General features: G+C 39.8%; 1 protein-coding gene and 1 long non-coding RNA gene across 2 annotated transcripts; both read right to left on the bottom strand.

The window, feature by feature from the left end:
- Nucleotides 1–2285: 2285 nt before the first annotated feature.
- On the bottom strand, nt 2286–13760 carry crbn (cereblon). Its single transcript, XM_040116291.1, has 11 exons — nt 13679–13760; nt 13281–13393; nt 12941–13143; nt 12212–12361; nt 10468–10630; nt 9051–9113; nt 8857–8941; nt 8594–8709; nt 6278–6342; nt 4337–4468; nt 2286–4196 (listed from the first exon to the last, which is right to left on the bottom strand). The coding sequence occupies exons 1-11, from the start codon at nt 13749–13751 to the stop codon at nt 4013–4015; spliced, it is 1347 nt and encodes a 448-aa protein (XP_039972225.1). The 5' UTR covers nt 13752–13760; the 3' UTR covers nt 2286–4012.
- A 1677-nt stretch (nt 13761–15437) lies between these two features.
- LOC120807043 lies at nt 15438–17625 on the bottom strand. Its single transcript, XR_005709779.1, has 4 exons — nt 17542–17625; nt 17410–17436; nt 16909–16931; nt 15438–15777 (listed from the first exon to the last, which is right to left on the bottom strand). It is a non-coding gene; the product is annotated as an uncharacterized LOC120807043 (long non-coding RNA).
- Nucleotides 17626–18185: the final 560 nt, after the last annotated feature.

Here is an 18185-nt window from a genome sequence, read left to right on the forward strand (position 1 = left end):
GAATGAACTGTCAAAGGGGAACGGCATCAATTTCACTCATCAACGTTTTGTTTCTTCGGGAGTACAACTGCATATGTGAAAAAAAGGAAGTAGAAAGTCTTTGGTGTCGCCGGAGGGAGCAGTGCGACGTGTGATAAATGTCCTCAAGTGATGTCACTTGAGTCAGTGTCGATTCAGTCTGAAGACTACAAGTTTGAAAATGAAAAACATCTGGGGGTGTGGAGTTAGAAAGTAGTGAGTCTACCAGACCTCTGTAGCTGCTCCTCATCTCTTCTTGAGGCTAGATGTTACACTGAATAACACATCTGAGTCGCTGACCAGACTGCCAGCGGTTTAGTTGCATTGTGGGTAATGTAGGCACCATATTGTGAAAAGGTAGAATAAAGCGTGGAATAAAAAAAAGATGATATCTCTCGGTCTGCTGAATTGATTTTGATCCTGTACAACAATGTTAGAGAAGCACAACACTAAATCTGTGGAGTAGTCTTTTACACGCGACATATACTGTATGTTGTTCTAGTTTAAAGAGCCGTGACAGAAAAAAGTGTCACACTCACCAACACAAAGAATAAAAATAAGCAAGCAGCTGGGGTGTCATTAGTTAGCACAGAATTGATCCTAAAATTACTGCTTACCTGAGAAGACCCACATTACAGAAGATTGAAAGTAGTTCTCCAACAACGAGTCAGATAATTAAGAGGAGGCCATACAAGGAAGGGACAGGTACCTGGCAAAAATGATGCCAAAGCTGACCCTGAAGAAGAAGAGCAATGATTTGACATTGTTCGGGAAATTTATTCCATGGAAAAATTGATCTATCTGCTCGGAGTTAAAGGAAATATTTTTGAAAGGAAATACGAAAAGTGGATAATTGACATGAAACATGATGCCTGATATCTGGAAAAGAGCTCTCTGATGTCTGAGTAACTCAAAACAACTACTTAAAAAAATTAATAATTAGAATTAATCAGCAATTTTGAAAATTAATTCACTGTTAATGTCTTAATCTCATTTATCAAGCCAAAATACCAAACATTCACTGGTTTCAGCTTCTCCAGTGTGAGGATTTGCTGCTTTTCTGTGATTGTTATGGACTGCAGATCAAAGGAAATGAGAAATTTGAAGGCATCACTTCGGGTTTTGGGAAACATTGAACAGTGAAAACTAGCTGAGAAATAAATGAAGATGACTGAATGACAATAGCGTTGGTTGAAGCCCTGACAAAATAACAGAATCACAAACACCTTTCAGTGAGTAAGTTTAAAGTACAGCTGTGATTTAAGACAGATTACAGCAAAAACACATTACAGACAGTTTCATAAAGCAAGAAACTTTATTTGAGGGACACAGAGAGACACCGTGACTGCTGAAGCCACAAATCAAGTCAAGGTGATTATTGATATCAAGCTGGTCTTGTGAGATATGAGAAATCACGTCTTGGATGTCTCAGACTCTAACTCTTTCTAACGTTCAAGTCATCAGTGATGACTGTGATCAGTGGCCGACATGTCTCCTCTCCCACTCACAGAGACTCATCAGACTCTCACTGTGCTGACATACAAATGACCCACCATCAACGTGTATCTGCACAAGAGATTCATACACCGCAAATGCATTGTATGCAGACGCATGAAAGCACGCAAACACAATGAGGGCACATGTTCAAATTCTGCAAAGACGTCAGAGCCTTTCATCACCTCAACAAAGGATCTAACTTTACACACACACACACACACACGCACGTAATATATACTATCATATCTATACCTCTTGATGCACTTTCTCCCTCGAGTGTCCTACTGACATATATTCAACATCTCAGGTGACAAACACAGAAGAATCAGAAGAGGGTCACAGGATAACTGAATGTTTATTTTACTCTGTGGTACAATGAGTGTCACGGGAATACAAGCAAAGGCCCACTTTGGAACCAGGCCATTGATTTCTTCAGTGAGGCATCTAGTTTATTGTTGGGGATGAATGAAAGTCTAGCAGCCTGGTGAAAACTGCAGCAGTGATATGACAGAATATAATCAAAAGAGGCGTTACACAAGATTTGAGATTTGACGAGTTATTTCTATGGTGAAAACTTCTCCTTAATGAAACAAAATGATGTGTTGATATGATTTTAAAACATGAAAAGCCTTTTCTGAGGAACCCCCACATTTTCAGATTATTTGAGGCACTACCACATGGATATGAAGATCAGTGAAAAGATTCAATCCAAACAAACTCTGCATGAGAAGACCAAGTCGAGGTTATGTTCTTACCGAGTGTCAGTGCAACGCAAAACTGTAGACCCATATGACATTGTGCTTCATCCATAATGAGAACACATAAGATGTTCTAAATTGTTTCTCTTTAATGGAATAGTTTGACATTTTCGGAAAAATCATTATTTGCTTGAATGCAGTGAGTTAGATGAGATGCCTGTTAGAAATAAAGTGACAGTCAGCAGCCCGTTAGTTTCATATTTATCCAAAAGATATGAGTGGTACCAATCTTCTCATCTATCTCTCTGCAAGAAACCAAACAGCCTGAAATTTCCCAAAATGTCGAACTATTCCTCTAAGAAATCATCCAAAAACATTTCATTAGACAGATCACCATCTTCAGATTCTTGACGTTTTCTTATATTACTCTGCTTACTGAAGACGAGAGTTTGTCCAACAATTCTCTGTGACGTGAAGAGATATGAGAAATAAGAGTCAGATTCAGTAGAACGCCAGTTATATTACACAACAAATGCCTCTTATTTACAGTTACATTTATACAAACGTGAGCCAGCACCTTGCAACAAAATCGCAAGAAGTAGAATCCTGAAAACTGTGTGACTACAAACCAGAGAGAATCCTAAAAAACTTAAATTAAAGCAAAGTCTTATCACCTTTTTGCCCTTTACAATCTTTCATTCGCGCCTGCGGCTCACTGCTTTAACAAACTTATGAGAAGACTCTGAGCTGGAGCATAGGCACACCACTTTAAAATGCCACACAACATGAACAAACTAAATGAAGGAAGGTAAACACTCCTTTCGCTCTGTCTTCAATAGCGTAGACCTAAAAAAAACCACAAAAAAAACAAAACAAAACAGTCTGCCACGAGGCACCAAGACATCTCAAATTTTCACTTGTGCAGCCAGATAACGCTTGTTTCCTGAAGCACATCATCCGACAAGACAATGAGCTTTAGTTGAATACAAAACACACATCGATCATATCAAGTATATTACACATTATCGTTATTTTCACCTCAGTTTTTCATTTATTACAAAAACTGGTGTGATAATAAAAAAGCAGTTTCTCCACACATGAATGAGTATGTTAAATTAAGTTCCAATCTTCTGGCATACAAAAATACATCTAATTTAATTCCAAAATTCAAAATATCCTCTATCATGACAGATCTACACACACGAGTGCACTTTCATTCAAACAGCGCCCTCCACTGACCTATGGCAGCTGAAATTACAGAAAACATTATTAGGAACCCACAGAGGATATGAGTGCTAAGTGAATTTACTCTATGTTGACTGGTTGTCCTACAGCATATTTAAGTGGGCTAATGTAGCATACCTGTCGATGATATCTCTATCTCAACTACATGCAGTAACACTCTCCATTAGATGGAGAAAAGGAGTCGAGGGGAGATTGTACATTAAGCATAGCTTTTGTGTTTCTGTGTGAGCTACCAAGAAGACAGCTGGACAGGGGAGCTGCATGCTAGGATGTTACTACTTGTCATGGAGTCAATCTGTTCAGTTTGTTATTCTTCATTTATTTCTCACTTTATCACCAAGTTGTCTCACCACTGCCCCCACATTTTAAAAACCTATAAGAACAATCACTGCCTCCATCCTGTTCTAATTTGCTTGTAGATTGCCATTTAAAGGCCGAATGACCCTGTCACTAATATGATGGATTTGCTGCCAGGGGTGACAGGCATTGTGTGATGCGTTGATAACTAAAAGTAATCCAGGCTCGGGGGGTTTTTGCAGGTTGATGGTCTGACGTCACAGGCAGAAGAGGCGAGAGCCCTCCCTCCCCTCCTCCCCCTCGCCCTGGGGGATACGGGGGAGCATCGCTGAACGGGTCAGACCCCAGAAACGAGGTGGAGACAAGTCCTTCTTGGTGGCAGTGAACTTCCAACCCATGTGAGATCCGCAGGTTCGGCACTGAGCAATTGTCCAGGCGTACCTGAGACCGAAGGAAGAGGACAACATTTATAATATACTGTATATACATATATCTATACGTCTGTCTATCTATCTATCTACATTAAAACACGTAACTGGTTTTAATATTGTGGCTGATTGCAATGAGTATAGTAGAGTTACCCTGGAAACCAGCTGTGCAGTGTGGATGGCCTGCCGACCAGGTTGAGGTTGTTGGCTTTGTAGACAGTCAGGGTCTCATGGACGTAACCGTGAGGGTTGACATACGCAGCCATGGGGCCGTACAGAGACAAGCTGCAGAGAGAAAAAAGGCAGGTGGAGTATGTCATCTGCAGTGATTATGACTTAATTCAATGGTTCGGCCAAAAAAAAAACATCAGAATGATCCTCTGAAAGTGAGAGACTGAATGGAGACTATAAAAAAGGTATAAAGACAGAAAAACTGCCTTAAAGATGCCTAAAATGTAAATGTAAATTCCACTCAAGCCACCATTGAGTTCATCACAACAAACTCCTGTTGCAAGCCAAGTCTTGTTCAAACCCACAAACCTAGTCAACACCATAGTGATTACCAAGCCGCAACATACTGTGTGTCAAGGTGGATTTTATGCATAAAATGTGGATGAGGAAAAAATGTATGAAAAATGTTATAACTTTAGAGTCATGACCACTCTAGAGTTAAAAAATTTCACTCAGATTAAACGTTGTGTAGTTTCAGCTTTGGAAAAAGGTACAGAAAATATCTGATGTTAGACAGATGTTAGCATACTGTCTGGGAATGTTTTTCATAAAGTGCTTTAATCTGTATTTTTATATTAACAATGGATCAAATGCCTTTGTATAATGTAAAAGCTGTCGCTGATAAAACAACAGAAAATCCTCACTCTACAGTTCCTTCAGGTCTACGGGGCTTTGTTTTGCTTACAGTTTTGGTATTACACCCTGCAACTTTACTGTTTTGGTTCACTCTCGCTGCTCATCAGTGCCAGTTTTCGGCCGCATCAGGCAGCTGTTTTCAGTGAACAAGCTTTGAGAAACCCAGTGTACATTTTCTAATCAGCACCAACAGCAAACAGATGAACTGAACCCAGTGGAACATTTTGCAGCTAAAGTGCCAGATGTTTCTTTAAGGAATTGGTGGAGACCAAAACAGAGTTAAAACGTTAAAAAAAAAATCTAAATAATTGCTAATTCTGATGCTAATCTTCTGGAGCTGTAAATGGGCACCTGTTTGTCGACACGTTTGTTTCACACCAGCTTTATATGGTTATTTAATATGTCAGTGATACATTTACAGCGTGTTGACCTTCCCCTAAGTGGCCAAATAAAAGTTTAAACAACTTAAAGTAAAACTGAAGTAAAAATTCTGGGTTCAAGTTGTAAATTTCAGAACAAGTTTCATGCATCAAAAAATTCCTTTCATTGATGGATTGGAAGAACAAGTCCAGATTTCTCAGAGTATCATAATTACAGCGATTACAGTGACGAAGGTAAACACAGAAATACAAAAAAACCCAAAAACAATTATATGTAGGTGCTGTTTTTTTCCTGGTACAGTACCAACCTCGGACTATTTTCATGGGGTTTTTTTTTTTACATTGCTCTAACTGCTGTGTGGACAGATCTGTTTTTTCTATACAAAACAAAAACTAAAAAGGTAAAATGCAGCCTAAAATGTAATGTTTCTGTCTTTCAGTAAAACAAGAAAAATTTGTGCAGCCCTTTCATTGCATTAACATCAAAAGTAGGACTTACAAATACTTGAGAGAAATAAATCTGTGAATCTAGGAGTCTAATGAGTTCCATTAAAAAAGCTCCATTAAGTTATTTTTGAAGTTATTACTGAATCAAATGAGAGGGCTGGTAATACTGCTGATAAGACCCCATGCAGCTCTCAGACTTTTTCAGCTCTTTGTTTCAGTTACCTGCCAGCTGGGGGGAGGAAAGTGAAACATCAAGCGATGAATAACTTATTTCAAACAAAAGTCTTTTGAAGTTTGTATTCACACTGTGCTGAGATGCAGTTGTAACAACCAAACTACAGCATGCAACAAAAAAACATTAACATGAATTAAAAATACAAAGAAACAAACAGTTCCTCACCTGAAGATCTCATTTTTAGTGGTGATTTCCGTGTCCTGGCACTGCTTACAGCACAGTGACGTGCACTGAGGAGGAGAGACAATAAACTGTTAACAGGATATATTCATGTCCAGTGTCCAACACAAAGTGTTCTCACCGAGGATGCTATAAAAACCCACTCCATTCTTTACGGTTGCACAAGATCCACTAGACGGGTGAATTTAGTTCTCATTCTCATTAGTCTCATTAGTCTCTCATTAGGGCGGCAGTGGCTCAGGAGGTCGAGCAGGTCGTCCACTAACTGTAAAGGTTCCCCAGTCCACGTATCGAAGTCTCCTTGGGCAAGATACCGATCGCACGCACCAATGTATCATCATGTATCATCGGTGTGTGAGTATGCTTGTATGTATAGAAAAGCACTGTATGAAAGTGCATGTGAATGGTCATGCTTAGAGTTGTGCGTTTATTTTCAGCTTAATGTCTGTTGGCCTTCCTCAAACAGAAATACTTGTAATTTCTGTCGTTGTAAAATTCAAACTTAAATATTACGGAATGCACATTTTACATAATTGACCTTTGATCAATAAACATTAATGATAGCTTCCAAAAAGTCAGTTTCCCTTGAGGTAAATCCCTTACTTGTGCTAACTCCAGACTTAAAGAGATTTTTCATCCAACAAAATTGCTGGATCTGCTCCACAACCAGCAGCATCTATACTCCGGGGGATCCTGTCCTATGTCCTATCTTTATAGGGGCCTACGCTTAATAAGGATGCTTCACATCAATCACTTTGGTTATTCACTTCCATTTGATCTCTTCTTACTGAACTACACATATTATTTCTATATAAATTGTATTTTTCATTTCATGGTGTTCCCACTGATAAGAACTGTCACTCTCTTCTCACTTTTAGAACCTGTTTTTTCTTGGTGTTCCTGAAAAAACAGGATCCAGTGAGCAGTTTGTGTCGGAACGGAAGGAAAAACCAAGGTAAATGCCTTTGTCCATGGTCATCAGCAACCTCCTTAATACCATTAAAACATTCTCAGTTAGAGAACGGGTGAGAATAAAACACAGGGGAGGCCCCATATCAGCGTCTGCCTGGGGTCCCCAAATCCCTAAATTTGCCCCATATGTATGGTCATTATTTCCTTTTTATTTCTATGATAGTAATATTTTGATATCGTTTGATAGCTGTGTTCTCTGTAACTATTTGTTATTTCATTCTGTGATGTTATATTCTTTATTTCCGATGTAGTCTCTATTTAGAGGGCCAGGTCTAAAAAATGTGTTTTTACTATTTCCAAAGAATTATGAAGACCCTATGTGGTCGTAACTATTTGATATTTTAACCAATATGCCCGACTAAATAAGGAATTTTAATATAACTCCTCTCCATGCTCAAAGTCCCTGAAGGATGTTTTATTTTCTGTAAGATTTTAATTTATGATGGTGCTAGAGGAAAGGTTACCCAAAGTTATTACAATTCATCTTGAGGTCGACATAAATGCTTGTGCCAAATTTCATGGCAACCCATCCATTAGTTAAGATATTTCAGTCTGGACCAAAGTGATGGAACGACGACCAATAATGCTATCCCAGACTGCCCTGACACACAGGACTGAGTTAAACCAGGATGACAGAGCCCAGACTACTTTGCGCTGTTTATATTAAAATATGTATGTTAGTAGAGAGGTGAGGAAGAGAAGATAAAGTAAGAAAAGCTTCGACACATTCTAAAATCTCCCCTCTGGGTCCAAACTCCCCATCAGATGTGCTCTAGCCCTTCAGACAACTAATGAATATAATCACTATGCACAGAATGGGCATTAGGGTCCTGCTGCTGAAGAAATCTGCAGCTTGATACCGATACAAAATTTAGAAAACAAAAATGACAATAAGCAATGCACAACAATTTTCTACTGTGCGAATGATACATGTTTTGTCTTACAGATTAAATGGAACAAACAGCTGATGTGTACAGTATGTAGACTATTGACCTACAAAAAAATTCATTGTTACAGGGATAAAATCAAACTTATTTTTGCTTGTATTAAACAATTTCTAAACACTTTTGGTTGAAGGCCAGCTCTGGACTGAAATATCGCAGTAACAACACATCTTTCAGCTCCTGTCAGGCATGGTGAAATATACCAAAGAACATCAGAGGAAAAACAGACGCACCCCACTCAGTACAACACAAGGAGCAACGCACAGATCTTATCACACAAGTCACACTATGAGGGAAATAGCTAGCTGTGGCTGCATAGAGAAAGGAGACCGAACGGCTGGCGTGGTGGAGCAGGGAGGCGGGGTTAATGGTGACCTTTCCTTACCCGGTCCATGATGTCCAGTTCACAGCGAAGTCTCTGGATGGCACTGCCGATCTTCAGCAGCTGGAGCCGCAGAGCGTCGTCTATGGGCAGACAGGCCGCCACTCTGTAGGAGAAGTCTGACAGAAACCAGACAGAAGGGAAAGAAGGAAGGGATGAAAGGAAGGAAGGAAAGAAAGCACAAAGAGCACAAACAAAGAGACGAACATGGGCGCGTGTGTGCATGTGTCTGTGATCCATCTGAAATAAATGGAACAGAGGCTGACCTATGGCGTTTGTAGGGAGAGAGTCATCCTTCAGATTCTCGTCCCATTCGTGGAGCTGTTTCTTCACCCTGTTCATGAGCGACTCCTGTGAGTTGAAACACAGGAAGCAGAGAAAACGTGGTTTACATTCACATCTGTGTGTTGTTTATGTATGGAGGAATTTCCAAGCAGTGCACACGGGCTGCGGTACTCACAGAGTCATAGAGTGCATAGACCCAGGGTGGCCATGGTGTCAGACTGGCACAGTGAAACTTCCTCTGTGATGAACAACAGTCGGACCATTAGTGAGTTAAATCTACGTCTGATCTTTACTGAAGCCCCCCAACATCCGTTCAGTTTCTCCTCCCAACCCTCGCTTTCTCACTCATGCTATTACTGACATACACAACATAGTCAAAAGTATGTGGACACCCAAACATTATGTGTCAGTGCCCCTGTGCACAAAGTCACATGTTGGAATAGGCCAAAACATTGGAAGCAAACTGCTGTATAAAACATTATTTTATGTAGTAGCATTAAGATTTCCATCAACTGCAGCTAAGTAACTAACTTTTTGATCAAGCTATTTCTTTGCTAGTTTTGGCAAATTACTCACTATAATTTCTGTTCTGTTAAAATTATTTATCTTTTTTAAAAGCTGCATTATCGTTTAAATCTTTGCACGTTGCTAAATCCTGCACATTCATACTGTTTTAACTTTCTGAGTACGTTTTTGTATAAAAATCATTGCATGTTTCTTATTCGAGCTGCAGCTATACTCAATTATCGATTAACTGATCGACAGAAAATTAATTGGCAGCTAGTCTGATAAATAAATCGGTTGTTTAAATAATTTTTCATGCAAAAATGCTGACACATTAGCTGGTTGCAACTTCTCAATTGTGAAGATTTGCTGTTTTTCCTTGTTTCACATTATAATGACTTGAAAATTTTTGGACTTTACACCTCTTCCAAACATACAGTTTTACATAGGCTGTAATAAAGAGTGATGTTAATTAACTGTCAGTTACTGTCAGTTAGGCTACTGTCACAATAACAGAGTTATCTTACAATCTAGCCAGCACCTAGCTACCAGTACGGTTTAGATTCACAGATTTAAATCTAAAACATGATTTGAAAAGAGGTCGGAGGGGGAGCAAGTGTGCGAAACAATCACAGAGACAGAGCCAGGGTGAGCGTTTTTTCAATCAAGCGACACGTTGCTGAGCTTGTTCTCTGACGCACGGGGCAGGTTAGGACGTCTCCACTGGGAAACACTGAAACAATCTGATGTTCACTCACTCTTCCACATCGTGCCCAGTTAGGAATCGGTGTTAGACTGCTGGTCAGACAAAATGAGACATGTGAAGACGTCAAATTTTGAGTCTGGGGACTAGGATGGACATTTTTCACTGTTTTCTGATGTTTTATGGGCCAAATGATTAGTCGAGGAAATAATCAGTAGATGAATTAATAATGGAAATAATTATTAGTTGGATCCTTAGTTTTTTACTCTGTGTGGACGGTTAAGTTTCACTGATTCTGATTTTAAAGTCTGCAATAGCAAAAACTGTTGCTCGCAATCGCTGCCCTGTTATGCTGCGTGTGTCAGTGTTTGTGTGTCTGACCTACCTGTTGGTAGTTATTCCACCAGTACTGGGCCTGTTTGCAGCTCTGAGTTGGGGGTTTGGAGGAAGGGTGCATGTGGAGCCTGGACAGGGGTATAAGCTGAACAGCAGAGAGGGGATCTGGAAGGATTCGTTCTGGAAGGATCTGTACTTTGGCTTGTCGGATCCTGGAGGAGAAAAACAGAGGGAGACAATGACAAAGGCAGAGGAACAACAGAGAGGAAAGGAGGGAAGTGTGAAAGAGGGCAGCAGAAGCCAAATGAAACCGAGCAGATGAATAGCGGATTAAACAAATGGTATGCGTGCCTGAGTGGTATCAGGTGTATGACAGGATGTTTGTAAGTGTGAGATGATCATAAAAAGGTGCTGTCTGTACATTTTCTCTGTCAGCAGTAAGAAGTATTCCTCCAACTCCTCACCCAAGATGCTCTCAGTGAACTCTCTGGAGCGCAGACATGCAAACATGCACGGATAAACAGCAGGTGTGAACATACACCATGTTACGTCTGTCACATCAGAACACACACCAGAAATGGCATATAGTGCAATCTTGCCAAAAGACAATATGCAATGTTTGATCTCTATCTATTTAAACAGCAACTGTTAAGAAAAAAAATGCACAAAACTTCAGAGATGTGTTACAGATTTTACAGAGAGCAAGAGAATGACGTTGAAAAATATACAGAATATATCAATGTAAACAGAGGCCACAATGGCAGATTCCGTTTGACTGAGTGATATCATAATGCTATACCTAATAGAGTCACTTGCAGAACAAGAAGAGGTCAACCGGTTTATGTCCAGTAATTTGTGCGCATTATATAATAAAAACTAGAGAAAGATGGAAATGAGTCTTAATGAAGACGCAGTTTCATGGACAGTAAAACTCAAAGATTTCCTGAGCAGGGGAGGATGTAAGCAGGCATGATAAGTAGTATGACTACAACAATTAAATAGGCAGAATTTCTCCATAAATGCTCCCATGATTTACCCTCCAACCGGAGGAATACCACTTACTCAGCACAAACTTATTAAAAGAGCAAACTAAACCTTCTCGAGAGTATAACAGTATGTGAGCACAAACACTATAACATGAACTCATCTTTAAAGTACAAGTCACAACGGTAAGTCTGATAAAAATTCCTAAACATGCATGTTTGCAGGAATAACAGCTGCACTCCACAAATAGCACTGGTGGAAACTGGCTGCTATTTTCAGTTCACTTTTTGAAGAGTTAGTCTGCCCTCTAGCTGTGAATTAAGGGACCACTGTTTGAGTCATTTTGAGTCATTTTGAAAAAGAAATGGCTGATCAAGAACTGGTTCCTCTGGAGTGATCTCATGATCATCACGTAAATACACATCCCAAAAAAACGGACACTTTGGAGTTAAATTTCATTGTATAAAAATAAACAATTCCATTTGTCATGCTAGAACTGTAACCTTCAATCTCAAGACAGGCTACAGTGATCTGCAGTCCGAGTCCAGAGTACTGCTGGTTTTCTATCTTATCAAGTAGAAAATTAAAGATAATCACATTCAGCAGATTCCTGTTTGAATCAGTCCCTGACTAAATGATTAGGGAGAAAACCTGCACAGCTCTGAGTCCTGAAAACAACCACAAGCTAAACTCCATGTGAGAACCACAGCACAATGTTTATGCCTTTATTCATAGAGGGCAACTCTCATAAGAGCAAGCCTTTAGTCCTGACCTCTCGTTTAATTGTTTATGGGGCAGTTTCCACTTACCCGTCTGCTTGAGTTCTTATCTCATGGACCTTGAATCTCTGTCTCCCCACAGCTTTCACTTTGACTGTTTCAATGCCATACTCCTGCTCCTCCCGATATGCATAGATTTCAGCCGTTGTCCCAAACTCTGCCTCCGGCTCACCTGCGTCACTGCAGAAATGGACATCAAATGAAGCCATTCAAATTAGACTACAAAAATTATTGAAAGAGGTACTCCAGTGATTTAGCATTGCAGTCCTATAAGATTGGGGAATAACAAGAGACAAGTCAAACTGATCTTGAAATATCTTGACGTTTAGTTCCTAGTATGGATCAACCTCCAAAGGCGCTGAATCCTACATTTCCCATAGTGCGACTTGGTGGCATCTTTTTATTAGAGCTTCCAAGCCTGGAAATTACCACATCTTTCAAAATCCTCACATATAGTTTGCAGCAGAGCTTTTCTGTAAAAAAAAAATGTGAAAATTTCCAGGCTGAAGAAGAGGTAACCTTGATGACATCTCTCAGACTTTCAAGAAGCTCCCTCAAGTCTCACAAAAGTCTTTATACAACTGTTTTTTTACAGGCAGAGTAGTGCTCCTCATGACTAGTAAACTCATTTTTGTGTGTTAAATCAGTGGAGTGTCCCTTTATCTGATACAAAAACAACAAAATGTGTGCTGTTTATCAGATTAATCCAGTCTGTGATCAACGGCAGTGTTCTGCAGAGACATTTCCACAGCCGCATACCTGTGTGCAAGCACAGCAAACGTGCGGTCTCTCTGGATGACGCTCCTCATCATGCTGACCTCCTGTGGCCGGAAGAGCTGCAGAGGCAGCGTCTGGCCCGGCACCAGCATCACAGCCGTGTGTGGCAGCACAGGAATGGTCTGACAGCTGTCGTCATCGTGGACTGTACGGCCATGAAACTCCTCCATGTCTGAGCCCAGATACTGCCAACGCAGGGGTCAGTGTCAGCACAACACAGCAGGACCACAACAGCTGCAGAGGACTCGCTGCACAACACAGCTCTCCGACAGTTAAAAAAACAAAACAAAGACATGATCTGTTAAACTGTGGCATCACTCACAGCATGTGATGTGGGAAGACTTGGGTCAAAGGTGATGATGTTGGGCTTCTCCGCCTCCTCGTTATCTCGGTCTTCAGTCTCCATGTCATCTTCCTCCTCCTCTTCCTCATTGTCTGTCAAGGCACAAAGACATAAAGGGCTCTCAGAGAGACTGGTTAGACCTCTGCGTGTCTCCTAACCAAAGCTACAGTGGCAGCTTCATCAGCCAAACCACCCACTCTGATGGTAAAATTATGAAGCGAAAGCAAAAGCTCTGGTTTGAAAAACGTGCCAGTCAGGATGTAATCTCTTTACAGTGGCCTGCTGTGCAGAAATGTTAGCTGGCACTTAGCCGGCTGCAGGGTCAAACGCTGTGCTGGTGTAACTCCGAGCGGTGTTTTGGTGAGTTTAACCGTTACCTGGTAAAAGTTGTAACTGGTTCCCCATGTTGTCGTTGATGTTGTCTTCGCCTCCACCCCTCTCGTCAGCCATATCCCTGTGTTTACAATACTAACTCTTCTTCTGCGGAGCGCTGGGTGTGCAGCGCCAAGGCGACTCCGGAGCGCCCCCCGCCGACCAGAACTGGGTCTGGTCATGTAAATATGGAATTCAAAGAAATTAAAAGAAAATAATCCATTCATTTTTTTTCCTTGGGAAGCATCATCTTGTTTTCAAGTGGCTCCTCGGACACAAAAACATGGAAATTAACAGACAAAAATAAATACATAAATAACAGTCAATAAAGAATATAAGTCACCTGCATAAAACCAAAAAGAAATAAAATAAATTATCAACGCCAAAGTAACATTATGTCAAAGTACTGAGTCTATCTGGATAAAAAATAAATAAATAAAAATGAAGGTAAATACAATCAAAAACAAGAATAAGTACAACAAGCAAAGAAGTCTGAGTTAGGCAAATCATTTAGGTGCAGTATATAACAGTAGTGTAAAGTAACTAAGAACATTTACATAAGTACCATACTTTTGCTTTGCTTGTACTGTACTTTTCATTTTCACGGTACTTATACCTTTACTTCATTACATTTCAGAGGCAAGTATCGTACTTTTTACTCCACAGCATTTGTCTTATTAAATATAAGTTGAACTACATGACAGTTTGGGCTCTATCCACAATTTGACCAGACACCAAAAATAAAGCCTAAAATTTTTTTGGATTACTTGGAACTTTAATACAGATAGTCTTTAATATTTTATTTATTAACTTATCTATTAAATCATATAGTCAGTAAACTTTATTTCCCAACATGAAAGTCTAAAGAAATACGAGAATCTGCATATAAAAGATCCACTAGAGTAGAATCTAACCTCAACAACACTCGGAAGGGTTTGAATAGATCCTCTCAGCTCTTTATCTGATGATGAAGTTTCACAAAATGACTGTTTCGACTGATTTAGTTTTAATCACAATGAAAGTCGAGCTTATCTGGATGGCACATTTCAGCAACAAAATGAGCAATTATTTTACAATTTGCAGATTAAGCATGAGCAGTATACAACAAAATAGGAAAACCATCAATATAAACTGAAGAAAATGTCAGTAAACGAGTTGCTATAGTATTCTCTCCGGTTTTACCTTCGCAGCAGTCTGCAGTTAATAAATTTAAACCAGACCTTTTAGGTCTGTAGCTTGAATTGCTCAAGTTATGCCTCAGTTATCTTTGTCTCTGTTGGGCATTGGTAAGAACAGGAGCACCTGGATGCTGTCAACATTGACAGATTCTGTGGCCTTTAACGTTTGTGTGGGAGTCTGTCTTCACCTTCCAACTTAAAACTTTGACGCTTTTCGTAAACTTGGTGAATGCCTTTATAATTTGTGTATTTCACAGGACCAAAGCTTACTGGATAACTCAACATTTAATGTTGTCCCAAGTCTTTTCCAGTCAGTGGCTATCTATGGGCCAAAGACAGCACTAAACACAAAGCCATTTTTATAGCTTGTATATAGTCCCATCTAGGAGTTCTCACATTTGCATCAGGCACCTGAAGTGATTTAAATTCAAGGTACATACCGACACTAGTCAAAAAACCTGAGCTGTGGTCTACGTATCTTATACTTTCCCCTCCATGCTGCGCAATTAATACATTTAAGTTAATGTAATTAATATACAAGACACCCACAGACTGATCCTGTAATAAATGAGGCTGAAACCTGTGGTAAACTTTTAACAGTTCTTTTATTGTTCAATACACCACATGACAGTTGTTGGTAAACAATATGTATTATGGTCCATGAACACGTCAGCTGTCGTTCTGTTGTTGAGAGATTTGTCCAGCGTCTTTGCCATCTTCCAGTCAGACATCCACAGCTGGCTCCACAAGACACGCTGTCACCTGAAAGCAGGGACTTGGGCCTTTGTTTCGCTGATGGCGGCTCCACACGATCCACTTTAGTCACATGCATCAAGTCGTCTGGAGAGGCTCTGACGGGATCACAGCTGGCAGCGATGAGGACTTACTTTGACCTCTGCCTCATCTTTCTCCTTTTACGCTTCAGCCTGTTAAGAAACAGCAGATGTCAGGAAAACATACGGAAGCGTCCCCCTCTATGTCCAATAATAAGTGCACATATCTGGCCTGCACCTCACAGGTCATCCATACTTTTAATGGCTTGTTTCACATGATTGTAGCTCCAGTCCAGACCCAGGGGTATGACCTGATTAACTTGGGCTTTAATGGCTGATTATAATATTTTATTGGGAAAATGAGGTTTTGACTGGAAAGCATTGTATAATGTACTGCCACATTCAGTGTTAATTGTATGTGACACGGTAATGACTACAGAGCCCTACACCTGCTTTTCTGCTGACAGTTCAAGACTTCACCATAACATATGCATTATACTCTATGCTTAAAAAACAAAAAAAAAAACATTTCATAGCTTCTGCACCACACATTTTACAGCAGACTTTGTATTTAAGTTTACAAACTGTAAAACCACTTCTTAGGCAACTTAGTCTTGTTAAGACCGTTTTTTCTTCAAAGTGAAAGCGTGTTGAGGAAGCAATTGGCTAGACAATGACTTTAGGGAATCAAGTCATTTTAAAAACATGATCTTTGAAACTTGGAGCCAGTATTTTCCCTATAAAGGTGAAAATGTGATGTACATACGGGCACTTTGCAAAAAAGTAGAACATGGATCGTTTAGCCTGTCTAAGGCCATGTGCACAATTGGGGAATAGCCTACTGTCTTGGACTGCCTTTACAACAGGACAACTCTTAACAGCATGTTTTGAATGTCTAATCAACTGTTACCATTTCAAGGAACAGAACTCTCCTGGCCTTTTTGGTGTCAAAACAATAAGTATCTCTCTCTCTCTCACACTCACTCACACACACACGAAAGCAATTTTTCAATCAGAAATGGTTCTTAGGATACTAGCACTGGTACTGAGCAAGTACATATTTACTTGCACTGCAGTATAGTAGGATTTTAGCGCATCATTTTAAATATAAGACTACAAACCATTCAAGATAGTTCTGTCAAACTCTACTTAAAAGGATTAATTACAATAAGATGTTCCTGTTAAACATATGAACGCCAGTGGCTTGTATGTATCAGAAGTCCTTAGATATAATGTCTAGTAAACAGGAGTTTGTACAAGATGAAGTGAACTATTAATGCTTACCTGCGCATACGCTTCTTCCTCCACTAAAAAGACAAAAGAAACACTTTTTAATGTGCAGCAAGTGCAGTTTACGCGTGCCATGTGTGCCCTCTCACTTCCTATGACACAGCATGGTTGTTGTAATGCAGAGAAACTACTGCAGACTAACATTACACTGGTAATTAAGACTTATCAGTAATGTTACTAGTCCAAAATAAGTGGTCATTTTCCCATAAACACACAGCTGCGTATGTTCAAAAGGTTTACCATTGCTAACACTGCAGCATGCACCAAACAGGGCCTTCCAGTAGCATTAGCATTTACGCAAAATTGCACATATCTTGCGCTGATAACAGTTTAGGTTAACGTTACTAGCACAGTTAGAAAGACTGGAGAAGAGAGGACAGAGAGACATTTTAAGCTAATAGACAAGGTTAAGAAGCACAGTAGGTGTCATTCAGTGGTAGATAGCAGCGTCTCTTGGAGCGGGAAGAGGATACAAAAACCGGGTGGTTATCTTACCTTGGCTCTCATCGTGTGGAGAGGTTTCTGTGAAAATAAAGCAAAGAAATTATCAGTGACTGCGGATGATTGGTAAAAATATAATGATTGGATTGGATTGGATTGGATTAGCTGGGAAGCAGAAATGCATACCTCAAAGCGAGAAGAGCAACGGAAAGAGGATGTGACGACGAAAGAGGGAGGTAATTATACAGAAGTTGACGTCATGTTTTCTTACTTTAATCATGGGAAATGTAGTCCAAATGGTCAGATCGCCGTCCTCGCCGCGTAGAGGCAGTGATGGAAGAAGTATTCAGATCTTTTTAAATAAGTCAAAGTACAAAACTGTTATCAGCAAATGTAAAGTAAAAAGCAACAATGTGTAAGCAGCGTTTTACTGTTTCAGCCACTCAAGGTGGAGTTTGCTTTAACTACTTTATCTACTCCAGTGGTTGATGATTATTTTCATAATTGATCATGATTGATTTTTCTCGATTAACCAGATTATATAGTCTGAAATGTCAAAAAGTAGTGATAAACACCCATCACAACTTTCCAAAGTGATGTCCTTTAATTGCTTGTTTTATCCCACCAACAGTCCAAAACCAAAAAATATGTAATTTACTATCATGTATTTTAAAAACAAGCAGCACATCCTCATATTTCAGAAGCTCGAAGCAGCAAATATTTGGCATTTTTGCCCTAAAAATAACTGATACCATTAATCAATTATCAAAATACTTGACAATTAATTTTATTTCAGGCGAGTAACTGATGAATTGACTAATAGTTGCAGC

The sequence above is a fragment of the Xiphias gladius genome, chromosome 21, assembly GCF_016859285.1.
Source record: "Xiphias gladius isolate SHS-SW01 ecotype Sanya breed wild chromosome 21, ASM1685928v1, whole genome shotgun sequence".
Taxonomy (NCBI): Eukaryota; Metazoa; Chordata; class Actinopteri; order Istiophoriformes; family Xiphiidae; genus Xiphias; species Xiphias gladius.